General features: G+C 41.9%; 1 protein-coding gene across 1 annotated transcript; it reads left to right on the top strand.

The window, feature by feature from the left end:
* The first annotated feature begins 255 nt into the window (after positions 1-255).
* meis2b (Meis homeobox 2b) lies at positions 256-27,150 on the top strand. Its single transcript, XM_040125483.1, has 13 exons — positions 256-606; positions 1,039-1,271; positions 1,846-1,987; positions 2,230-2,280; positions 2,556-2,606; positions 2,725-2,871; positions 6,657-6,771; positions 16,399-16,538; positions 19,628-19,704; positions 21,780-21,838; positions 22,102-22,191; positions 23,664-23,760; positions 26,912-27,150. Exons 1-12 carry the CDS (start codon positions 595-597, stop codon positions 23,720-23,722), a joined length of 1,176 nt encoding a protein of 391 aa, XP_039981417.1. The 5' UTR covers positions 256-594; the 3' UTR covers positions 23,723-23,760; positions 26,912-27,150.

The raw sequence follows: 27,150 nt of genomic DNA, 5'->3' as shown, positions 1-27,150 counted from the left end.
TATGTGTACGCTTTTGATGCCGAAACGACCCACTTTCCCTACAGGAGCAATAGAGGTTCAGGCGCATGGGTTTATTTTGAAAGTAATGGCCGGAAAACAAAGTTTAAAAACACAGTAACTTGTCAGCAGGCAGGGGCTGGCTGCACCCACCCTGCTCCTCCACCTTCCGTCATCAGCGTGTCCAGCAGATCACTGAGCGCTCCTATAAGCGGCTCCACAGCAGACCTGCGGACAGTGAGCGTGAAGGCGCGCAGAGACATGGACAGGAGGACACAGTGAAGGCAGAGGACTGACCACGGAGCGCACTAACATCACACACTCAGATGTGACAGATTGTCGCTGATCCTCTAGTTGAAGAGCCACGGGAAACCACTTCGCCAGTTGTCAGCGCGTGTTTTGGCACTCTCGGTACCGCGGGGATCGATGCCGTTTCCTGCTTCTTTTGCATCACTTTCCATTGAGTTCAATCATTATTGACTTGTTTCACGCCACAGAACAAGACCGGATTATAATTTCCTCTTGGATTTAAGTCTTCAATTTAACTTCTCCCCGACACCAAATTTCTCTTTAAACCGCTGGAAACTGCGCACGGAGATGGCGCAAAGGGTAGGCCTGCGTCCAATTTCATTTAATTTAGATTGTTTTTGTTTTTTTAGAATTTGCATTGTTAGACTGGTTTACATCCTCATCACAGATTCGAGTAACTAACAATTAACTTAAGGTAAATGCATGTATGAAAAATATGATGTGGACAAACAAAAAGGAAATTAAGGCAACACCTAAATGTAGCCCGCATTTCACAGGCTTTACGGGAGTCGCATGGGGATCCAGGTCTAATGCCAATACACTGATCAGCCACAACATTAAAACCAGACGCTTAATCTTATTGTAGCTGAACGAATATATATATATGTGTATATACACACACATATATATAGAGAGATGTTATTCATTTAGACGGAAAAGTTTGTGTCCTCCACTTGTCTCCCGCCACCTGTTCTTTTCATTTCCTAATGTCATCTGCAACTTTCACCTCAGTACGATGAGCTGGCTCATTACGGAGGCGCGATGGACGGAGTCGGAGTGCCCACCTCCATGTATGGAGACCCGCACGCCCCCCGACCCCTGCCGCAGGTCCACCACCTGAACCACGGGCCGCCTCCGCACCCGACCCAGCACTACGGAGCCCACGCGCCGCACAACATCATGCCCAGCAGCATGGGCAGCGCCGTCAACGACGCACTGAAGAGAGACAAGGACCAAATCTACGGGTGTGGATATAATAATAATAATAATAATAATAATAATAATAATAATAGCAACAATAATTATAACGTTAAAAATATTAACAGCCATTGTTATTGTTATTATCATTTTGAATGTTTTTGTTGTTATGAGGCGATAGAAACAATTCTAAATGAAACCTCATTATGCTTATTATTTAAAGCTCAGTTCATTTCATCTTTGAAACAGACAGAATGGCATTTCACATAAATCTCGTATAAAACACTATTCGTTTTTTTCTTTCTGAGGACAAGTAATTCCAATTTGATCAATGCTCCTTATAGCTCTGTGGCATGGAGAATAATTTCAAAAGTTTGAACAAGCTGTTTGCATTGGAAGCTGATGAAATAATCTGACTGCAACGGCGCGTTTGTTGCATCCAATGAAGGAGGAGGAAATAAATATTTGTGGCAGCTTCCAGAGCCGAATTCTTTTGCTGAAGTCACCGAGCTCGATGTGAAATGTTATCTGCCGCTGCTTTGAAGTACCGTAGGCAATAGTTCAGGCTCAGGCCTAACAGTGAGCGTGGAATCCAACGGGCCTCTCTCCGCTGTGTTGCAGCCACCCTTTATTCCCTCTGCTGGCTCTGGTGTTCGAGAAGTGCGAGCTGGCGACCTGCACTCCCAGAGAGCCCGGGGTGGCGGGAGGAGACGTCTGCTCCTCTGACTCCTTCAATGAAGATATAGCCGTGTTTGCTAAACAGGTAGAAGCACACAGAGGTGCTCCGAGTATACTGGAAGTAAGGGAGTCACAGTTAAGTAGGAGTCAAGAAAATAATCTTCGTTCACGACCCAAACTCCAACGCTTGATTTTCTCGGCTCTAGTGAAGCATTGTAATCTAGTCAGTATGATGGACTGCTGATGTACTCTCTTCATTCTAAGGGTAAAAAACAAAATCGGTTTGAAAACACCAGCTGACGCCTTTCGTTTCCCACCCCTCTTTAGATCCGCGCAGAGAAACCCTTATTTTCTTCCAACCCAGAGCTGGATAACTTGGTGAGCACGTCCTTCTCTCACTTTAATTCTCTGCTCTTTACTGCGGTGTGTTGCTCTCTGCGCGTAGCGGGACGCCAAAGACTAGCCCGGGGCAACCTCATACCTTAAACACATATGTTTTTTTTTATAAAGGAAAAATAATATTTGTACGGTGTTGGTAATTAGCAAATGCACACAGTCATTAATCCTATGGCACCGGGAGCATCTCTAAAATCACGTCTTGTTCTGTTGTCATGTCCTTTTTCTGCGGCTGATTTTAAAATAACCTGTTTTAGATGATTCAAGCAATTCAAGTCCTTCGATTTCATCTGCTGGAATTAGAGAAGGTAAATATCCTCTCTGTTCTGTCTACTCTCCGCCGTTAATACACAGTCGTTGATTCTTTTAACAACAATTTATTGTTCTGGTCTCAGTTCAAATTAAATGACAGACTGGATTTCGCAGGTTCATGAGCTCTGTGATAACTTCTGCCACCGGTACATCAGCTGCCTGAAAGGCAAAATGCCCATCGACCTGGTCATAGAGGAGCGAGACGTCTGCAAGTCCGACTTCGACGACCTCTCGGGATCCTCCACCAACCTGGCAGATCACGTGAGTCACCTGCTTTCGCTAAATTCCCTAAATTCGCTGACGGGATCGTTTTGGGTTTTTTTTTTTAGCTTTTTTTTTAAATTTCAGATCTGTGTAAGCTGCTGCAGAGGCCTGCTTCTCACCGTTTACTCCTACTCTTCACATTATTGAAAACGTAGCAGCTGTTGTTTAAACACAAAAGTGGCTAAAAGCTGCTGTAGACCAGGGGTTCCCAAACTGGGGTTTGGGGTCCATTCAAGTGGCCAACGATAAATCTGGGGGTTCGTGAAATGATAAAAAGATAAGGAGGAAATACCACGTTTTGCTACACAAAATGATGTTTTATTTTTGCTCTGATGTTTGCATTTTTAAAATGACATACGGGAGAGTTTTGCCACTACAGGCCAAAAAATGATTCAGATAAATCTATCCGAGAAGGGAAAAATCCAAGAAGGCATGGCTTCAGTTTCGGAGATCGTAGGGCAAAAAGGTTGAGAAACACCACTGAAGACCAATGCATTTCTCAGCAGGGACCTATCCTTTTGCCTGTGCTTTATTTTCTTTACTGACAGTGCACGGAGGGAATCTGACAGGACGTTAGAGCTACATTCCTGTAGCGTTTAATGGATTAAGCCTCATAGAACAGGTTGTTGGGTTTGGTGAGTTTTTGGCTGCATTCACGAAGCAGAGGGCTGCGGCTGTGTGCTGGTTGATGGCGAATCTGCCGCGCCTAAGATGCTGTGCAGAGCCTCAGAAGAAGATTTCTGTAAAACACAGAGAGAAGCTGCTCTGATGAGAATTAGCCTAATATGGAGAGTTGAGATTTGTTGTTTAAATCATATTATGTAACTTTATTTATTTGGAAAGTATTATGATGATGATCTTCATGGCACACAATGCAGCTGCAAACGTCGTGTTTGCTGTTTGGCTTCAGTCCCTCTCAGACCGGTGTTTCTCGGCCAATAGGATTATTATAGCTAGAGCGGAGGAGGTCTTTGTCAGGCTGCCCCCCCTGCTGTGCGCCTTACACAGCCTCTTCCTATTTTTGGCACCTGTTTTCATTTACAAAGAAGCAAATTCAGATGTTGGAATAAGTCAGAGTTACAATGTAGCAGGAGCAGTGTTGGGCTTTATTGCTACGATGCATTCATTTGGACAGAAAGCAGGCTGATTCCTTGCTTTACTGATTTCTTTAGCTGTAGTTTTACAGTCTGTAATTCATTTGTGTGTTTCAGTGGTGTCCCATGGATGAACTACACTCAACATTTAGGAGCTCCCGGTTGCTGCAGATGAAAATATTTGTAAAACTGATAAATAGATTGAAATTAGGTTTTTGATATAAACATAAATTACACAGGCTGTATAATCAAATGAAAGGTTCCCTCTAGTCTCTTGAAAATATAATACAAAATGTGTCTTATTTAAATGTACATGTGAAACCCCCCTAATAAAACCTAATTATAGGATCATGGGCGAGAAAAGGCTGAGAAACAGACTGAGATGTTGTGTCAGTGTCATTTTTACCTTACAAAGAATAAAATCTTCAATATTTTGGCACAAAATTTTTACAAATTATTGTGTAGCTGCAACACCAGTGAAAAACATCAGTAACTTCATAAACATGCATTCTCTTTGTTCCTGAGAGTGCAATTCCTAATTTGCTTCATTCTGCATCAAGTGACAATGCACAGTGTGTGTGTGGAAGTAAGGGAGTCAAAGTTTAGAAACACAGTGTGAGTGTGTGTGTGTGTGAGGTCACCAATTGATGTGACAGGACACTCTCCTGCTGTAATGCCTTCATCCTAACAGCTGCTGCATAATGGATGTGCTGCTCGGCTCTAGGTGCGAAAACGTGCACAACTGTGCAAGGTACCTGCATGTTAAGTGTACCGCAATCTGTTGATCATTTAAAAGGCCTAAAAGCAGTGTGTGAGGTTACAGGTATGTTTGTGGATTGTACATTTGGTTTGTTGGACTGGTCGTGTTTCTGCAGCACTGGACCTCCACTCAGACTGTGAGGGCTCATACTGATGAAGAAAATCCCCGTTTAAACACTTTGTCTGTTGACCCCTGACCGTTTATTCTCTCGAAGCGAGCACAAATCTGCCTGTTTGATTTGGTTTCATCAGGTTCCAATTTTAATCAACGTTTTTCAAGATTTTTAGTGAACGTGCCATTTACCTGTGCAGAGATCTGCACGAGACACTGACGCTCACTTCTAGAAAATTGCAGAATCAAAGGAAATCTCTATTGACTCTATTGTTTTGTGACATTTATGCAGGTTTTACTGACACTCTCACACTGCTTCAGTAGAAATATTTTTAAAACTTTCACTCTCAGCATTTTATGTCTTTACTGGACATTAGAAGGTTGAGATTCAGTGGAGCAAAGAGTCCTGTCCTGAACTGAAACACAGATGATAATAAACTTTTGTCGGTGCTTTAAACACATAGACACGTAGACAGATCTCTTTAACCCTAAACCCAAAACCCAAAGTCAGTTTTATCGACTCTACTTCCATATTTTGACTGTGACTGTGACTTTGGCTAATTTAAAGACATATGTGACAGGGTGAAGGTTAGACCAACGTGTACCTGAAAAGTTACAATACCTGTTTAATCCTCCTTAATCCATCTGCTCTGGTTTTCCCTGGAACAAATCCTCTGCTTAAATGCCATAAATTCAAGTATTAAGGTCTGTGGCTCTCACTCAGTCCTTTCCTGACATATACTGTATGTTAACTTCAACTCAAACCTCGTGGTGGGTCATGAGTCTGTAGGAAATTGGCATCTTTGTTACAATAGCGCAACTGGCAGATTAATAATTTAATGTAATAATACCCAGTTTGACCTATTTGTGCTTAACAAACATCCCTTCATTCACAATATCTGCCATGTTTGAGAAAAACATAGAGCTTGTGTACATTTTGATAGCTGTCTCTACCTTACGTTTGCTGCTGTTGGTCATTTGGTGTAGGAATGTAATCTGTCTTTACAGTGAGTAATCTGGATAACAATATGCAGCAAAGAGCTACTGTACAGGGTAAACAGAAGCATGAATGTTTGGTAGAAATCTCATCCGTGTATGAATCTAACACACGTGTACACGAGCCTTCATTCTTGTTAACTGGGTTTGAACAGATGGGCTGTGAGGAAATAAGACCTTCATTATCTTGATAAACGTGCAAACACATGGCACCTCTTTAAGTAGCTGTGTGTACTGAGGAGTTGCAATTATTGTGTGGCTGGATAAGAAAAGAGGGGCCATCACTGAGAGGCCTCATTCACACTGCGCCTTTGTCCCTGCGCTTCTTGTTGTCATCTGCCGAGCTCTTCATCTGATCACCATCCGGCAAACAGCTGACGCCGAAAGGCTGAAGAGGGAGAGCTGCTGTTTGTTTTGGGCTTATAGCTATCTGAGTGGCCAGGCCAGTCGGCCCAATAAATACGGGGTTTCTCCCCAACACTGGTCACAGACACAGCCAGGACACAGAAGGGTTCACATGCTGCAAGGCTACTACACTGTCCTCTGAACTCTTGCTCCTACTCTTTCTGCAACTGTGTTTAAACCTCCCTGTAGGAAAGAATGGTAATGTTGTTCTTGTCTCACATTTTTGACAACTCGGTTCCTGCCTTACTATGCTAATCATGCGAAGCAGCTGTCTTTGTGTCTTTGGAAACTGCATAATGGACCTCATACTGGACCTGTTGGACCTTCTTCATCTATTTCTCCCCTCTCCTATCTTCTTCTCCTGTCTTTCCTTATCTCCTGTCCCCTGGTGTGTGGACCTCTCCCTGACCTCTCAGAACCCAGCGTCCTGGAGAGACATGGATGACGCCCACTCCACGCCCTCCGTGGGCACCCCGGGACCATCCAGCGGGGGACACGTCTCCCAGAGTGGAGACAACACCAGTGAACTCGGTAAGAGCGCCCGCAGGCCTCCTGCGTCCTCCATATCAAAGCTTTGACTTTCCTGTGACCTCTTTGTAAGGCATGGGCCCTGCTGCCTGGTGACTTGGGGGATCCTTTCAAGAAAGTTCGTGCACTTACTTCATCTAATCACTTAAATCCTTTTTCTTAATTGCACTGATCACAACAGGTAATTCTCAAGTTTAGTGAGGACTGCTGTGCGCCATTTTAAAGATCTACATCCTCAGTATGAAGCAGTGGGCTTTTGGGCTGAGTAGACACAGTAGGGAAGTCAGAAAGTATTGACAGACAGACTGTAGCTACCACTGAGGATACTGAGTCATACAGGTGGGAGTTTTAGCACCCTGGGGGTTTTTTTGTATTTTAAAAAAGTACATACTAAATGACTCCAATGATTCCAATTATTTTAGATTCACTAAATGTAAATTTGACTACTTTTTATGCCATCAAAACTAATAAACAGATGAAGGATTTACTGCTTTCCCACCAGGATTTAGTCGTAGCCCTGTAGAGAAGCTTCTGAAACGGATTTTAGACTTTGGTGATTGTAAATTGTGTCTACAGAAAAGATGATTGGTCATGATTTGATTTATAACCCTAGTATTTCTAAAGTTCTGTCTTGATTACGTGACAAACGAAACCCTTGTTTGTTTCACTTTTTTTGACAGTGAGACAAATTTACAATATACTGTATACAATAAATCAAATTGATGTGTCTGTGAAGATTCTCAGTCATCCATGTCATGGTATTCTGTAATTCCTGTGCGAATGCAGCTGGACTTGCTTGAAGTTTTTCTTCAAGCAAGTCCAGTTGCCTTCTTATAGCTCTTACAGAATCAAATTGATGCTTTTAAAGGACAAATTCAAAACAGTGGTACCGGTTTGTGCATTGATGCCTTTGCATTTTTAAAATTACACAGTGGGGTTTTAACAGATGTGAAGGATCTAAACTTTGACTTCAAAAAAAAAAAAAAAAAGAAAAAAGACGCCCAAAAGGGGAAATAATGTAAATTTTCCAATGTAACTGTGGTTCCCTCAGTTTTACAGTCAGTGTGGGTTTTCAGATACAGCTCAGTTAGCACAGATGAAGAGATCTTCTTAGTTTACTCTAGTTGTCTGCTGCTGTCTCCCTCTGATGATATCCAGCCCCACTCCTTCTTGTGTCGCCCTGGTGTTCCTGCACTTAATGGGATTTCTGATGTGCTAATTGGAGGCTATAAGGGTTTTATGGCTTGTTTTTGTTTTTCTCCCCTTTGGCCGCAGTAAAAATAGAATGGACTTTAAAGCAACTTTCCACCCTCTGCCCATCAGGCATCAATGAGCAGAGCATTGACGAGAACAATAGTAGGATGCTTTGCAAGACAAAAGATTAAGAGACAATCAGAAACACACAAAGTGTCGTGGATCTGCTTTTGAAAATCATTTTGGATTCTCCACTTCACAGACACACCGATAGTGAGACATGTATGCTTGGTACATTTTTAATTCACCCATTCAGTGTGTCCAGAAGTTTGTGTTGAGGCGAACTGAGAAAGACCAGAGTGTGAATAGCTTCTTTCCTTTAGGCCTTTTTTTAAACAGTGGGGGAAAAACCCAAGGTCCATGCACTTTTGACCTGGGAGAGAATGCATAAAGGATGGGGGTTCAGAATGCCCCCTGCAGGGATGTAAGGACAGAGCACTTTATGTATGAGGAACAAAGGAAAAGAAGAGGGCAGAATGATCAGAGCTATGGTTGCTGCAGCAGGATCTGCTGCATGCTACCTGCTGCTTCTCCCCGGGCTTCGCCGCCTTGTTTCCAGTCTATTCTCATGCTAGGGAAGAGTCAAACACACAACCTGAGAGGACAGAGAGAAAAGTCAGAGGCATATCATGCTAATCTAGTTTGGAGCAGGTAGATGGCCTACATGGAGTTGCAATAATGTTGTCAAACAGATGTCATCACATTTACATTGAGTTCACTACAGGATGTACAGGATGGTCACCTTATATATGAAGTACACTGATGTGAGTGTGAATGCAGGAACGTCATCATCTCTTTGTGATTTCATCTTAAAATCTCCAGTCTCCTTTCGATGATGTTCACATGCAACCATTCTGCATTAGTGGTTATAGAGAAATGAATGGATTGAACAGACACCTGTCTGCCAGGTCTGTGTCTCTTTGCATTCCAGCAGTCAGCACTGCCTTTGTTTTTGTTTTTTTTGTACAGATACACCGACTCCCCGAAATTTGTGCCTTTGCCCAGTATCACCTCCAAATTCGAAAACATGTCCTCCCTCTTCATTGTTGATATTTTCAATTTTCCCTGCCAAAACATGATGGAGGAAACACAATTGCTTCCTGGATTATGCCCATTGGCAGTATCTGTTTTTTTCCAGTCCAGGATATGTGATGTTCTTATACTGCACGTGCGGTGGCGGTCAGGAAGACTGGGCAAATTAGAAGACCAGGTTTTACATCCTGTGTCCCACATGTTGTTAGGTTAAGGACTAAAACATTGGTTAAAGTTAGGGAAAGAGTGGGCTGTAGGTCAAATATTTAAAAAAAAGTTCCATCTCATGGTTCACGTCAGTGACAGTTTTCCTGAGGAATTACATTCATATTGCACCAGACTGCACCGTTCAGTGGTAGTGCTGGAAGTAGTGTGCCCAGTATGTAGCAAAGCAAAGGGTAAAGGTGGTGGCTGAGCGTTTACCATATCCCACTTTAATGCCAAAGACCAGCTCAACATTTCTCAGTTTTTGACCAAGACCACAATCTTTCCCTAAGCTAGAGCAAGTGCTTTGAGCTGGCTAAACATCAGCATGCTGTACATCGTAGGAATAAGCAGTTGGGAAAATGTCAGCATTAAATCTTTAGGGGCACATTCGTTCGCAAAACTTACAGAACTGTTAATGCTTAATTGACCTTCATAACCTGTTGGACTTTCAGAATTTCACAGCTACAAAACTTTGTAGCATTCATTATTTTTTGTGTTGTGTTACCTCTTGGAACAAAATGAGAGAATATTTTAATTTTTGTTTGTTGGAAATCTTATTTATTTAATAAATTTGTTAATTTATATTTATTTATTACTAAACCAATGTAAAAATTCCATTTGAAATCTTGTGGAAGTAACCCACGAGCTGAGCTACAGAAAGCAAACTGTTCAAAGACTGCAACATTGTGCAAAAATAAAAATTTAGGGATCAAATTAAATTTCCAATTTTTCAAACCTACAAATGAGGATTGTGAAGTTCTCCAAACATTTTCCTTTTGCAGAATGATTATGAAGGCTTAAAATTTTATGACAATCCAACAGAGGACATTCAGTGACTGTGCTGTCTTCACAGTAGTGGGCTGTCATTAGTCATGCCTCCATGGTCAAAGGAAACCTTTTAAAATCCACTGTCATTTGGGAACACTAAAGTGGTGGCGCTGTGGCTTCAAGCCCTGACTAACCACAGGCACATGATCCATCCACTGTATGGCTGGCGGTTTGGCTCATGCCTGCCTGCTGCTCTTTAAGCTCCCAGGTTCTGGTTCTTGCCTTGTAAGCTGTGTGATATGTGGAGAGGGCTGTCTTTGATAGCTCAACCCCCAGGGTGACTGCTGGTGACCACAGCTACAGGGGCTGAGCTCTCCCAGGAATGTTTGGAAGGGGTCTGGGGGAGGACGAGGGGGAGGCTTGAAATGTCCATCACAAAGACCCAAATAAAACAAAAGGCAGTGGGAGTGACTCGAAAAGATCCTGCACACTGGTATTGAGAAGTGGAATGTGAGGAACAGGATGTGTTGCATCTTTTTGTCACATCCAAAGCCTGGAGTCAGGAGGAAGGAATGAGGCGAGGTGGAGGTGCTGACATGCCAAGGACATCACAGCTTCATTGAGAGGTCGGGCTAATGTCCCTGTAGCATCTGCCATGCTGTGGATCTCAGAAATGTTTTAAAAAGGCTAGGGAAAAGACAGAGAGAGAAAGAGATCCATGCTGGCTCTGCAGACAGAAAGGAAAGAGCAAATTGTTGTGTCCGCTTTTCACAGAAAAGAAGACATTATTTACGTGAAAAGGAATGACCAAATTTTGTATTTTATGTACTGTTAACTGTGCATATTTTACTCCCAAAGGGTCAGTTCACCCAGATTACAAAAATCATATTTCTCATATACCTCTAGAGGCATGTATGTATGTGATTTGCTTTGGTTTTTGGTTTTGTTTCCACCCCCAGCACAATGGAGGTGAACTGAATTTCATCTGTGCTGCTCACAGCATAGAATGGCATTTGAAAAATTACATTCAATCTTACTGTGAATAGCTTTAATTGGAGCTGCTTTCTAGCAAAGAAATAGAGCCAGTCAACTGTTGACCGCCTGTTCTGTGAGTTATCCACAGTTAGGGCTGCAGCATAGTTCTTGCAACAATCTATGCACTCTCGCGAATGCACTTACAAACCTATTCAAAAATATAACTGCAGCTAGCCCAGTGACCCAGCGTATGTTTCTTGAAGTTTGCAAAATCTGGTTGTCCAATAGTTGTGATTAGATGATGGTCACACATAGCATGGGAAACACAGTCCTGATATTACTTTAGCCGCTTGCTGGGTAACAAAATGAGGGTCAGCTATAGCAAATACGTCAAATGACAAGATATATGCTGGTTAACCCGTCTTGTTATATGCCATACTGTTGCTGTAATGTGTAGTCTACATTTCTACGAGATTTTTAAATGGGACCGAATGATAAGGTCTGTACAAAGCAGTTTGCATGTACATCAAGTTTTACATCAACCGTTTGGAGATTTGGCCACAGTGCAAACTACAGTAAAAGTGCAGAGTACAATCACAGCTCGCACTGACAAGAGCATGCGTGTACTCATCAGTGATTTCAGAGGAGAAGGTGTGAAAACTTGCACAAAGACCATGCTGAGCCCTTAAGGGACAGTTTTGCTTCGAATAAATGTCACTGTCGATTTCATAAACACACTTTTTCAGTGGGATGAGCACCTTAAAAAATTGTTTTTTCACCTCCAGATTTAAGTAAGAAAAATTTTTTTTTTTCCTTTTTTCCAAATGTGATGTGTATGGACTGGCCCTGTAAAACCAAATAGGGACGATTTGATTATAAAAATAGCAGGTTTGTCGGCTTTTAGCACAAAGTGGGGCTGCATCACAGAAGACAATTTCATCCCCTGTCAATTCTCCCTTCTCACCCAGATGCCAACTCTATTTGCCTACTTTTATGAACTTTAGTCATCTATGCACCTCTCTGAATCATTTAATAGTGAAATGCAAATGGTCTCCTTCACTGGATCCATCAAGTGCTCCAGCATCCCTACAAATCCTCTTCATTCCACACACACTTGTGTCTGCAACTTATTTGTGGATTTCTGGGTCTCTGCAGTAAGAATTTTCAAACACTACCTCACACTGCCATTTGGTGCTGCCAGCATGCAAACTGCTTTGCTTTAAACAGCTTTAAACAGTTGCATCTCCCATCAACAGCTTCTAATTATCATGTTCACCTTCTCACACAGAGGATTCCCCATGTCTTGGAAACCTTCCAGACTACTCCATTTAGAGGCTTGTATCATGTCTGTCTAATAAGGGGAGGAGCCGGGAGGTGACACTGATGATGGATCAGGGCCCCACTGAGCTCATTAGACGGGCCGTGCTGGCTTTGCATCACTGATGCAGCTGGGGGTGCAGCAATCAGTTCTGCTAGACGCTCCACACTTTGTCTTATGGACCCGTCATCCACTGACTGCTTCGCCCAGCCTAACAGCCCCTGAGCTACAGACAGAAGAGGCTGTGGAGAAAATAAAACTACATTTAAAAAATATACAGTTTCAAATGTCAAGAATATCTGAAATATGTAATGTTTTACACGAAAATTAGCAAAATCATGACAACATTCTTGCACTAGGTAGGAAGCTATAGCATTTCCGTAATAAAAAACAAGAAAAAACTGAAACAGGTGCAAGTTTACATTGCAAAAAAAAAAATTGTCTTGCCAAATAATTCTTGACTGTAAATGAGTCCTATAAGTCAGTAAGACAAGACTACCAGGACAGTAAGATGTATGTCAACCTTGTTTTTAATTTTTTTTTAATCCAAAACAAGTTTATTCCAATCAATGTCAGTATCTTCAATCAGACTCAGTTTAAATGATCTCACTGACCAGTGAACTTTTCTAGTTAAGGGCTTTTTAGGGCTCAACAATAGATCAAATGACTTGGTAAGATGTCATTTTTTTTAATGAATATTTATTTTCTTGTTTTTTGCAGAACTTATTCACAGGTTAATGCAAAGCAGTTATCTGGAATTGAATACAATTAATGTTGAGAAACTGTATGCATTTTGCTTTTCCAAACCATCTAATGTGACACACCTCCAATGAAGAGCAAGTTATAATGATAATAATAACAAATATAATGTACAGCAACATGTAATATCCACATGTACATGCATGCAGTACTTATACATTAATAGATTTGCAGTATCAGAAAAAAATAAAATGAAATTTGCTGCCAAATGAAATGAAAAGGGTTAAATACTGTACATTAATCTTAATTTCTTAAGTATTTAAGAAATAACTAAATAAAGAAATAGAAAATAATTCAACAGTAATAGGGGGGACAGAAAAGTATGGCATCCTGTACATATACATACAAAATACATACAGTAAAAATGATCAATCCTGTGGCAAAGCTTTAATATAACTCTTTGTAAGCCACGGTTCTTTTAAGTAAGAGATACCAGATAGTCAGTGCAGGTTCAGTATTTGCTCTGGTTTCCAATGTTATACTACTAACCTCCTGCCGAGTATAAAAGCTGTCTCAACTCATTCATCAGCAAACTTAGGCGTATGTTGCAAATTCAGATGGAGCTTTCTGCCGTGTTGACAATATCTCAGTGCCTTCTGAATGGTTTTAATGCAGCAAGGAACATGAACATGAAAAGAAAAAAAAAGCAGTTAAGGCTGAGTTGGAACGATCTAAATAGTATAAAGAGGAATAAAACTATAGCAGCACAGGCTGAGCTGAGAGGTAGAAGGCAGTAGAAAGGACAGGAAGAGTTCTCTTCATATCTCCGGGTGCTGGTTTTTGTGTGTGTTTTTCTTCTTAGCCCTGGGGCAATACTCCAGCCATCCCTGCGGTAATGCCCACCCCACCATCTACTAACCGCACCCCCACCCCACCCCACCCCCACTCCGATCCCTCCTGTGTCCCGCATGCAGACACTGGCAGGCAGGGTGGAGCAGGGAGGGGAAGGGGGTAGCGAGAGAAGAGCAGGCGGAGGGGAAGGGGGCATGAGAGACTTGCATGGGTGTACGACTTTGAGACTGCACCGTCACACACTGGTTAGATTGGCCGAGTTGCTGGGGAACAGTCAGAAGCGATTAGTGTAGCGGAGGATCTGCCCCGCGGCTTTCCCTCTCTGGAGCAGAAGAAAGAGGGATGAGGAGTGGAGAGGAGGTGGACCAGGGGTGGGGTGTTGGGGGGGGGGGCTTCCTTAGATATAATTAGGCCGAGCAAGTCCAGTTTGTTCTTTCTTTCTTTCTTTCTGTCTTTCTTTCTGTCTTTCTTTACACATATGTATTTTAGCTTTACGATCTCAGGATGAAACATACTACAGTACCAAAGGAATATAAGGCTCAAGTCATTGTTAGTAAACTACTTATTATTGTGGCCCCTCTTTGATAGAGCTGTACCAGTGTCATCAGTTTCATCAAGCAGGTCTTGAAAAATAGTTGGAAAAAAATCTATTTTCCTTTAAATTGTTGGTGTTAATTTTACAAGAATACCATATGAACGGCCATTTTGTTTTTCTTCATTCACCCAGATCGACATTGAATTCATCTTAAGGGTTGTTTTGGTGGGGGTTGAGGGTGGGTTATTTTGTTTCGTTATGCCCTTACCCCCAAACAAATCAACTGGAGACCCATGTGCTGTATCAGTTGCTAGAAGCTGTTCTGTTTTTCATGATGGTCAAACAAATATGTTGATTTAAGCATAGCTATCTCTGGAAGTTGCCTGCCAACGCCTGTTGTCATTTTTGTGTCCATTATTCTGTTGTTATTATTCACTGATGTAGCTACATAGCTAGTTAGGTATGTAGGAGGCTGATCCTCATCCTCAACCGCTGGGCCAGCAACTCCTCTTCTTGTAGCACTTGTAAATAAAGCAGTTAATAAAACTTTGTACTGGTTACTTATGGACATCCCAAAGTTACCAAAGACAACAGCTGGAGTCTTGAATTTGAATATTTCACTCAGTGATCATAGCGCTTCCACTGACATGCTGAAACAAGACGATGCAGAATAGATACAGTAGGATACTGTCGGACAGCATGGAACAGGATGATTTTAACATTTAAAATACCCCACCCCCACCACCTGAGGTACCTGCGCCCAGAAAGAAGTAACTTAACCAACAAGCTGTAGGAGAGGTGGAGGACAAAACAAAGTAAAGAGTGGAGGACAGAGGCAGTGTGAACTCTGTACCCTGTCTGCGACTCAGAGCTGGACACCATCAGTCAAAACTCCCATAACCCCCAGAGCATCCAACCCTAGAACACATCCTTTTTAATGTCAATATTCATTAGCTGAAATATTTATGCATGAATATGGCTCATATAGGCGCATTTGATTGATGCATCTCTAAAAACAAAAAGACATGCTAGGGCAAATCTTAAGAAAAGTAGGGTTCCTGTCCCGCCCCAGGGGAGGAGTCTCTCAGATGCATTATTCACATGCCCTCCAGGCAGGCTTTCAAGGCTTCTCTGCCCCGAGGGCAAGAAAAATAACCACCACTGTTAAAAGTAAATCATCTCGGCTGATGCACAATTAATGGCAGAGAGGGAGAGAGTGCGGAGTGCCCCTTGTGTTGCGAGATGGAGTGAGTTAGCTAGCAGGGGCGGAAATCTCAGCTTAAAGGAAGCCTCCTGCCTCAATGCACGCCAGCTTCCTGCCGAAATCAAACAGCGATGCTGCTAATGGCAGGATCCAGAGCCCGGCATGACGCTGCGCTGCAGACAATCCGACACAGACGTTGTCTGTGGGGGGGGTCAGTCAGTGAACACATGAGAACACAAGGGTGATTGCTTCATGTCCTACCGACCCCCCCCCCCACCATTCTGCCTCAGTACCGCAAGCGAACGCTTGGCTTCTGACTGAGCAGGGTTTGATGTTATTGGGTTCATACTTCATTCACATGTCAGACTTTCGTTTTTTTGTTTTTTTTTCTCCCTTTACTTATAAGGAAATCATTAGTCTTATTTCAAACAGAGGTCACATCTAAATAAGAGTATATAGCACTGAGTCTGACTGCAGTTTGAACGTTCATTATTTCATGTGAGGCACACAGCTCCCACAGTCATTACCTCATGTCAAACGTGTGGCTCAGATTGAATTAATAGCTCTTGGTTTTATTGAGCTCCCACACTACAAACTCCTCTTCATTATCCAGTGGCCAGGGAGACAAGGAGAGGTGAGATGTAGAATCTTGTGCTGCCATGCCACAGAGGAATGCAGTCTTGCTCTGTCTGCCCTTTCGTTGCACGATTTTGCGGAGGAGGGTGAGGGCGACAGGGCCAAATTAAAGCTTTCTTGTAACGTGACTCCTCTTGTCTCTGATCGCAGGAGACGGCCTCGACAACAGCCTGGCATCACCCGGCACAGGAGACGAGGATGACCAGGACAAGAAGAGGCAGAAGAAACGAGGCATCTTCCCCAAAGTAGCCACAAACATAATGAGAGCATGGCTCTTCCAGCATCTTACGGTAAGGGAATCTACCCCGGATCCTGTTAAGTTACTTTTCCATACAAGCCGCATCCAGATGTAGCTGTTTATAAATTCCAAACACAACATTTGTCGTCTTCTCTGTAACAGCAAACCTACAGTGATATCACATAATGCTAGAAATGAATGTTGTCTAAGCTAAACCTCTCCATCAGGCATCAGTTGTTTGAGATGATGCCTCTTCACCCAGGAATGAGCCCAGGCTAGATTTCCCAAATGCATCTTGAAACTAAGTTCATCTTTGTTCCATTGTAAGAGAATGGAGCAAAGACGAACTCACGTCTAAAGGTCCCTTTTGAAATACCAGTTCAGGGTTTGTACAGAAATCAACATCAGAAGCCTTCTGTTTAGAAGCAGCAGCACTGTTCATGAGCTCTGTAAGAGGGGGTGAGCAAGTCCCCACGAGGAGAGCTTCATCTTTTATCCAAGGTCCAAAAGATACCGTCGCCGCTTCCTCCTTAGTTTTTCTACCTCTGCCGCTCTTAGATGTGTATGACCCCTCAGTTGTTTAGTTTGTAAAAGGCCCCTCACAGGTCCTGTACTTGGAGTAATCCCTTCTTTTCCATAGCCCACCTTTAGATTTTCCAGATAAAAAAGGAGGATAATTGAATTATCCCCTCTCTGTTCCCCGTCCCCTTTCAGGCCTAATTTGTTAAGCACAAGTTTTTGCCGTGGCAGGATGTGCCTATGAAAAGTGTGCAAGGGGACTTTGGCCCCTGAAAGGCCTATTGCAACACCCAAGCGATCAAGCATTCATCAGTCGTTGAGAGTGTGAAAGGAGCGGGATTATGTTTTGTCAGACATTTCTGTGTGAGGCCCGCAGTAAGAAGGCTGTTGGGGGAGTTCTGTGCACCACTAGCCATAGCCTCCTGCTTTTGTCGTCTATTCTGGAGACCCTTAAAATATCCCCTTCTGTGGAAGCTATAGAGAAAGCAGCTGTGAAAGGTTTCGACTCATTATATTATTCATTAACGGCCCATTAGCCTGGTTATAACTGTTGGTTTCCATGCAACCCTGCATTTATCCACACTGAAAGATTGATACCAAAGTTTGAGTTTTGGGAGCAAAACTGGAATCCACTGGAGGTCACAAGTGTAATTTCCGAGTCAATTGAAATTTGATTGTTTTCTCAGTTGAGATATATTACTTGTTTATATGTGATGCATCTCTGACACCTTAATTATGTAAAAACTTGCCAGAATCTAATTAGAAAACAAATCATTCTGCTCCTTGTCCCTAACATAAGGTTTTTGTTCCAACAGCAGATTTTGCAACCAACTTTCACAATTTGCATCAAAAGTCTTGCCCCTTCTTTTCAAGATCGTACACATTCTTCTGGAATTAGCAGAGCTTTCTCTTTGACAGCAGGTTCTCTGATGTCTGTTCCACTTGAATGTCCATAAATCTGCTTAAAAATATATACAAAAGACACAAATTTCAGATCTTGGCCTATCAGTATCAAAGAAATCAAGTGATTGTTGTATCTACATCAATGGTTACAGAGCAAACAGGAATTGGTAGTAGCAAAATATTCATGTCAGACCGGGGGTAACTTGTTTAGGGGGAAGGTGGGACCCTCAAAAAAAATAAAATAAAATTCAACAAATAAATGTTTTACACACTTGGCTGATTTCTGTTGGGGCAGATTCAGTTGTAGTTAACTCCATATTAACATTATACTTATTGTTTATATAAAGCAAAGCATGAAGGGAACTATAGTGGAAAAACTCAGATCATGTTTAGAAATAAGAATAACGAAAAATGAAAATGAGTTTTTTATCTTTTTACATTATCAATACATTTTTAACAGTGCAAACTTTCAAAGGAGTTATGCTGAGCTATCATAGAATATCAAAACAAATTACAACTTGATTAGTATAGACCGGATTTTCAGAGATGTGAGAGTGCTTTTTTTTGTTGTTTTGTTTTCTTTTGTAGTTAGTGTTTCTTAGATTTTTGATCACTGAATCATCCGCGGGCGTACATCAGGCCACTGGCTGAGCATTTGGTCACGTATGTGAAAAGGAGACTCCAGAGGCACAAAACTTTCTGTGTTGTGAAGCTTTGATTTGATGGCAGAGTTTAGAGTAATCTGTTACTCAACTGTGAGCCACCAAGCTGGGAGGCAGTGACTGCAAAAAACAGCCTTAGCACGTGTGTGTGTGTGTGTGTGTGTGTGTGTGTGTGTGTGTGTGTGTGTGTGTGTGTGTGTGTGTGTGTGTGTTGGTACTGTACAATAGTGGCCCCCAACTGTTGTGACTTCTGAAAGATTGGTAAAATGAAGTTGGGAGTCACTGCTGTATGTACAATGAATGTGTTTGCATCTGTGTATTCACATTTGCATGCCTGTGTTTGAACTCGTGTGTTTATGAATGCGCTTTTATGAGTGTCTGCATATGCAAGTGTAATGATACGCACGCGCGTGCGTGTGTGTGTGTCTAAAAATGAAGTGCTTGGAAGCTCATCCTTCACTGATGACCACAGGAGGTGGCTGCTGGCCTGACAGCAGCAGAATAAAGACTGGCCCGCAACCCTGTTCTCAGTACACAGGTCACCTCTGTCTGCCATCTGCTGCCCTCCTCCCACTGTCTCACACACACGCGCTCACACACAGAGTCAGCGGAGGGACTGGGGCCAGAGAACAGGGATGGAGCAAGGCTGGGAGGGGTTTGAGGGGTGATGGGGGGCCTGACCTTATCGGGGCCCCAAACAAAAGCCACCGTTGTGCCTCTTTATATCCCACCCGATCGTTTGTCAAGCAATGTCAAATAATGTCAAATACTGTCACACAATGCCACGCGCTTTTAGCCTTAAGTGTTTGGGGCCCAAACCGTGGTCAGCCTCCTTTTTCCTGGAGTCAGCTTGTGCACTCAATTCCAGGAATTACTGCACCTTGGAGAGACTGGCACAGAATATGATTCTGCTCCCTGAATGGGATTTTTTCCTGATGTACAACAGCCTGCACTCTGGGACAGACCATCTCTATACGTGGAGGCCTCTAAATGAACGCAAGCCGTGACATTTATTTCTTTTTATTTATTGAATGTTTTGTCTTTGTGTCACTCATAGCACCCTTACCCCTCAGAGGAACAGAAAAAGCAGCTAGCACAGGACACAGGCCTCACCATCCTTCAAGTGAACAACTGGTAAGTCACTCTAAAAGCAGATCTGAGCATCTGAATTGTCACATAACGTGTGACCGCTCTCATATCCAGTCACACATGCACAGTCCGGGTCTGTGGTTTGTGAAACACATTTTAATAAAACAAATTTGATTCGACTTTAGCGTTCATATTCTTCATCTCAGTCTTTCCTATGAGTCATAATGTAGTCAATCCAGAACACACAGAGGTCACACACATATTACTGGATTTTTTTTTGACGTACTTGATGTGCTCCTTATATCTTCAGTTTCAAAATAAATCCATGTGTTTGTTGTCGATACATCCATGATTACAGTTTACTTTCAATACTTTTTTGACAGCACTGACTTATAAGTACCTAAAAAAAATCCTCAAATTACATGGAACTTTTAGAGACACTTCATTTTACAAATCTGGAGATCCTAAATAATTTCCTACAAAGATTCATGGAAAGAATTGTGTTAGTGTTAGTGCTATAGTTACAGGGTAAACAGAAATTCTCTTATTCAACTTATTTTGGTTACAGTTTAATTCTGTTGAGTTCAGAAGTATTAAAATCCTCTAAATATTCATTCATCATTCAATTTCTGGAAACTTTATCCCTCATTTCTCCAGGTTACACTACCAATTTACTGCAATTAATGAATTAATTAAAACTGTATATATTTTCCCTATAATTTGCACCAGATGACTGGTCCTACATTTACGTGTCCTTGAACAAATATAGTACCACTGACATGCTAAACAATGCCATTTGAAATACACCTACTTTACCCTGAAAATAAGAATATATAGCATGCCTGTCTAAAACATGTATCGACTATAGGCCTGTGAATAAAGGGAACGAAGACTGAAAAAAGTGGCTGAGGGTAAAGGGGTTAAAGAGGACAGACCCCAGCTCTTCTTCACAGCCTCATTTTACATGTATGACAAGATGGATTAAAGCATGTTCGGGCTGAGCTGCCTTTGTAGACAGCTTAGCTAGAGACAGCGCCAATCAAACAATCACACATTCTGGATTTAGTTTCAGATGATACAGTTCTGCATGTCATCATTTTACTGGCAGCCTGTGCAGGGTTCAAATTCGGATTAATTAAGATGACATTGCGTCAAGGCTCTAATCCTCCTCTCAAATCCACCAAAGAGTTTGCTTTTAAGTGCATCAGGTTTCCAGGAGACCTAATTACATAGCCGCCCACCTCTAATCCCTGAGTTAAAGACGACCATAGCTTTAGTCAAGGCTGTATCCAACACAGATATCAAAGCATGCAAATTCACCGTATTGTCTGTTTGCTGGATGTATCAATGGCAAAACATTGGCAAAGCAGTTAGCCCCATCACAGCCCGAGGCTACAGAGCTAAACCCAAATCAATACATTTTTTTAAACTATGTGACTTACTCCTAATGCTCCAGATTATGTCAATAGGAATAAACTAGATTATTAGTCAGATCCCTGGAGACACACAGCAGGGCTCCTCTGCTTCAAAGGTGCCGAATGAAATTGACTGTTTTTTATAAATGCTGGATATTTTAGATGAAGAATGGGGCATCCTTTATTTCTCCAGTCATATACAGTGCAGGACAGAACAAAGACACAAATCTCAAAAGAAACTTTTAAGAACTAAGAAAAAAAAGATCTTACAATGTCTATGATCTTTTCCAGAAGAATCGGGATTTCTGTTTTCACTCACTTTACTAATAAACTGATTCCTGTTAACATGATCTACACAACATAGATTTAAGACTGTAGAAATCTAAACTCATAATGAACTTACTAGCTTTTTTTCAGAACTTTTAACCATTTCTCATGGCCTTCTTTAGTCAATGTAACTTGCTCATGTCCCTGGAGTTCCATCCCTAGGTCCCTGAAAAAGGCAGTGACATACTGTTAAAAGCCCAGAGAAAAGCTAGAAAGTAACCCTTGAGTTTATAATATTTTAATCGCGTATGCGTGAACCAAGTTCAAGAAAGCTGTACATTACAAATTGATAAATTTTACGTGCATACTACATGTGTAAGCTTTTCAGAATTATGTTGTTTTTTTTTTAAATATCATGATAATGTCCCTTTTTCCCAGGTTTATCAATGCAAGGAGGAGAATAGTCCAGCCTATGATTGACCAGTCCAACAGAGCAGGTAAAGCTGCACTTCATTCAGTGCTGAGTTAACTAAATAATTCCTTCCATTCAAAAGACTGATCAGGTGGAGGAGACCAGCTGGAGGCCGTATGAAAGACGTGATGAATAGGTATCAGAGGAGCCAGATATTTGGAGTACAAATTTTAAGAAGGAGGTGCAGAATGAGGCGCTGGCTCTGTATGCAGAGTGTTTGGGTTTGAAGGACAGTGATTGTACAACTCTGGGTTGCATACTCTGACAGTCTTGTCTCTCTTCTCACAGTGAGTCAGGGTACAGCTTACAGTCCAGATGGCCAGCCAATGGGAGGCTTCATTCTTGATGGGCAGCAGCACATGGGTCTCCGACCTGGAGGTGAGCAATTTCCCATACATTTATCAAATCATCAAGGGCAAAATCTCTAGGATAATTTTCTGCTTGTCGTCAGCTGAGTTTCTAACCATTCAAATAAAAAGCACTCTGCTCTGTTGCTAAAGTGAGGTTTATTATACTCATGTACAGTACATATACAGTAAGGTTTCATATACTCCCCGTTCGGTACATCTGTTTTTCTGCTAGGACCATCTCTGAGATGGCCACTGCACAGCATCAGCTAAGGATGCCCTTCTGTGGTTGGTCATCATACGACCTTTTGAAATCAAACTGAGCTGCTTGTGTAACCGACCATCACTAAGAATTACACTGATAATGATGACAATTTAACATTTCATGATTTATGTCAAGTGGCAACACTCAGGGCCAGTAGTTGCCATAGTTGTGAGAACTAAGTGAGTTGGCCTTAAAAAAAAAGTCACCATTAGAAATATTGTTTTAGTGTTTCTTTTATCTTGTCTGTAATTATATATTGTTTGTATTTGTGCTTTGTTTGTCCTATGGGCCAGAGGTGTCTTTAATAAACTAATATTATTATGTGGGGGGTTTTGCAGTATCAACCAGTATCAGTGGGTGTTTGTTAAGCATTAAACAAGGAATACAATATTCAGAATATTGCTCTGGAGGAAAAAGTAAAATCACTGGCTGAGTTCATCTCCAGTGAACAAAGACAAATTGCCTGATGAATTTTAAACTGTAGCCCAGTACAAAGAGGAGAAATCCCAAAGAGAAGAAACTAATATTATAAATGTAAAGTGTGTGATCTAGCCAGCCCAAATTTAAACTCAGCATCCTCACTCACAGCTGTCCAGGTAAGCTCCTGTAGACTAACCCCTCAACTGTTAGGACATGACAACTATTAATGTTAAAGTTAAAGTTAAAGTTGCAAGAATCACTGTGACATAAGGAAAAGTGACAAAATGCTGAGATCATATGGCATGTTCTACCTAGGCTAATACGATTTTTCCGCTTTGACATGGACCATCATACATCATCTTAGTGCTCCTTATGGCAGGTTCCAATATGATGCACACACAAACAAAGTTAATAGTTAATTATAATCATACAATAATAATTTAAACATTTTGATTTTATCTGAAATCTGTGAACATTTACAAATGTAGAGGCAAACGGTGTGTGTAAAACAAATTCCATGGTTTGGTGATACTTTTCTCTGACCTCACAGCCCCATTCACAGGAACAGTGTGAGGTCCAGAGGGACAAGTGATTTTTGACTCACATGAGAGGGATCTGATTCATCTGATTTGTGATGTCTTCACGTGATATCTAAAGAACAAGATGAAAATGTACTTCCACAGCTTTAACTTGGCACGGCTGGTTGTCTGTTGTGTTAGCATCGAGCTGAAGCTACTGCAGCAGCGTCAGAGAACAGTGCTCTCTGAGTGGTCTGTCATGTTGTTGCTGTTTAACAGTGTTTTCATGTCTCATTCCAGGGCCCATGGGTGGCATGGGTATGAACATGGGCATGGACGGGCAGTGGCACTACATGTAAAACCACTCCACTGAGGCGAGCCTGAACAACAGGGTGAAGTAAGTAATGTAATCTTTGTCTCTCTTCGTCTTCGAACAAAGGCCATTCCCCCAGTCACTTCTCCTCCACTGCTGTCACTCATATCTCTGCTCTGTTCTTTCCCTTTCTTACCAATCTAATGATTTTCATGTTCATGCAAGAAACATATTCACGGAAGTCCCATCACAATGTCAGTGTTTGTTCTTGTCTTTCTTGTTTGATTTTTAGGCAACATAGGTGCACTGCTTTTTAGCATTTCATTCTTAAAGAATGATGCTGGTTTATTACAACTTGGCTCTTATTTCAATAGTTTTGGCCATCGTTTCTATCAGTAATATTAAAAGTCATCTTAGAACGATTTGCTCGTCCGATTGTCTAACAGCATGTGAAAGCTTCTCTCTGAAGACAGAATCAAGGGGAGCTGTGTCGAACAATTTGAATAACTTGGTCTGTCCCATCGTACCCCAGGTACCACATCTCATCAGTGAGTGGCTGTTTACGACACAGTGCCAAAGCTACCAACACTCAGGACTCTGAGGACATGTCCTCTGTTTCCTTTTTTCTTCCTTTTTCCCGGGGATTTTGGAGGTTTTAACAACCTGGGGGGTGATCTGCAGTTTAAAAAAATGTTGTTGGGTTTTTAATTGCGTGATTCCAATATTTTGGATGTAGTAAATCTGACAAAGCCAGTAAATTAGAAAAATAGACAAATGATTATTTACTTCCCACCAGAATTTAGTCCTGGCAGTGCAGAGGAGGTTTTGAAACAGCAGCGAGATTTGTGTTAAATTTGATTTACAGCTAATGAAACTGATCAGTTTTCAGCTGCTTTCCTCTGTTAGGGACTGCCTTTTTGGTGTCTGTGGGGAGAAGGGGGTGCATTGGGGGTCCTTGGACTGATGACCGTGGGAGTCCTTAAAGCCTGCTACATTGGTAGCGTAACTGATAGAAATTGACAAAAGTAAGAAAATAAAACCCAATTTGTAATAAATAATTTCAAGTCATTTTCCTGTAAATCTCACATAGATAAGATTGTGCCTGAGATGAGACTATAGAGCTAGGATTAGTGGTCAGGGCACTTAAACACACAAACTGTACATGTGATGTTTTTAGCAATTGGAATAAAGTTAAGATTACACTGCCTGGTCTATAAAATGATTTTATAGCTAGTCATTCTGGAGGGATAAATCTGTCTGTGTGGGTCTACTAAATAAATTAAGTGTGTGGGAAACATTTCTCTCTCCACACCACTTCCTCTTTTCCTCTCCATCACTCTAAACTCCTCTTCCTCCATCTTTCTTTTCCTCCATCTCTTCTCCGCCTGCAACCTGATTAAGAATTGTGGTAGTAGTACAACCCCCCCCCAAGCTTCTATCAGCTCCCTACCACTGCTGACAGTTCTCAAATCAAGACATATCGCCTGCCGGAGGCACCCGAGCACAGAGAATTTTATTTAACACCCACTCTCCACTGCTCAATGAGCCTCGCTGTAATGACACTTACCTTGATTAATAGAGCTCTTTATATGTAAATAGGAGCCGCATTTGCTTCATTTTTTTCGCTGGGGCCAATTTTCAGCAACACAACCCCCTCCTCCCTGTCTGATAATTCCCCTGGCTTTGCTAATGAAGTTCAAAAAGCAGATAGTGACGCTTCATCTAAAAAATAATAAATAAATACATCTAGATCTGCATAGAGACATCGGGCTCTCAGCCTGAATAAATGCTGCCCATATATTTTTGGAGAGTGTTTAATCTTATTATTTCTCATTGAATGATCATTGACTAGTTACAGTAATAGCTCAGTAGAGCCGGGTGTTTTTGCCTCCCCTAATTTGATCTGTGGTGAGAGCGTATGCTGACTGCGGCAGTAAATCTCCCCAGGACTGCAGGAAGGAAGGCAGGCCATGTTTGGAGTCATATGAGGCTTTTCCATGCACGATAAAGTCCGAGCCATAACATTTAGTCATTATGGAATACATGACTGAATCTGCACTATTTTATTCTCCTCTCTGCTGCACAATACAGCTGGCTCCACCATATGTTTTATTATCTCAACTTTATATGTTTGGCAACGAAGATCTGGAAGAGAGCATTTCAAAATGCAACATGATGGAAGTGCAATGAGACCAAAATTGCATTTTTCCTGACATTAATCATAAAGAAAAAAAATAATTCTGAGATAAAGTTGCAAATCAAAGAGAAACGAAGAAGAAGAAATGAACAATTGTAAGATCAAAATCAAAATGAGCGCAAAAGTTCATTCTTTACCTTTCAAAACAGCGGTTTGACAAAAAGGAACCTTCAGTCAATGTCCGCCTTCTAGGTTTTTCTGCAGCTTTCAACTGCACCTCATGGTCTTCATTCATGGAACTATTAGATAATAACATCCTCTAAGTTCCATAGAGTAAGCCAGCTGATGACAGTTGAACTAAAGTATCTCCCTTACAACTAAGCAAACTCCATCCATCAATCAAAGCTTCAGCATGAGCTTGTAAGTGGACCTTGAGTTAAGAAGTCTTTTCATGTTTACATATCGCCGACAAAGACATCATGAAGAACAAATGTTTTGCCTTTTTACACAGTCTACAGACCTGCGGTTCCCAAAGTGGGGGTTACAATATAAATCTGAAGGGTCTTGATGGGGAAGATTTCTGCCGCATGTTCCTACTTTCAGAGTTTTGTCTAATTCTTTTTTTTTTTTCGGGTGGATACTGGCTCATTTATCACCTTAGGCCTCAAAAATGATTGAAGTGAAACAAGAAAAAAAGAATGGCTGTTTGTTTGACCTGGGTACAGCTGGTAGACAGGCACAGGGGACTGATGGCCACGGTTTCAGCTCCATACTGTCTGATTTATCACTGAGCTCTGAATTTTGTTGTAGACAGGAGAAGCTCTGGAGATCAGATTAGGTAAATTGGGTGAAGTGGTTTCTGGTTTTGGTAGTAGGCCTGCTGTTTGAAAGGTGTTAGAGCACACAGCTGTAGCCTGCATACCATAATGTTCATTTCTGTATCAAAGAGTGGAGAAGGAAAATCTAACCCGAGGTCCGCTTGGCTTGGCACAAAATATTATCTGGTCATTTCGGTGAGTGGTGGGGGCCAGTTGAGTCTCGGATACGGCCTGGCCTTACACGTCCTGACCCACTGTCCTCTGTCCTCTGTGTCTCCAGGCCTCCATGGTCGGCTCAGGGATCTTCTTCCATCTGGCAGCGGAGCTCTCTAACGAAGCTGCCGCTGCAGCTGCCACGTCACACCCACCTGACCAGTCCCACCTCACCTTGCTCGAGCCCGCACGGTGCGCGCGTGTACAGGATCACCATGGAAACGCCTAACCTCTGCACGAGAGGCCGTCCCATTTACAGTGAAGAGAGAGACTCGGTGTGAGGCCAGGAGCTTTAGGGCTGCACGA

This window comes from Xiphias gladius, chromosome 4, assembly GCF_016859285.1.
Source record: "Xiphias gladius isolate SHS-SW01 ecotype Sanya breed wild chromosome 4, ASM1685928v1, whole genome shotgun sequence".
NCBI lineage: Eukaryota > Metazoa > Chordata > Actinopteri > Istiophoriformes > Xiphiidae > Xiphias > Xiphias gladius.
This window is presented reverse-complemented; position numbering and strand designations above follow the sequence as displayed.

Excerpts from the sequence above, each read along its gene's own strand:
- meis2b (XM_040125483.1), top strand. Across the intron at positions 2,872-6,656 it reads CCACCAACCTGGCAGATCAC|AACCCAGCGTCCTGGAGAGA; the intron begins GTGAGTCACCTG and ends CTGACCTCTCAG. Across the intron at positions 6,772-16,398 it reads AGACAACACCAGTGAACTCG|GAGACGGCCTCGACAACAGC; the intron begins GTAAGAGCGCCC and ends CTCTGATCGCAG.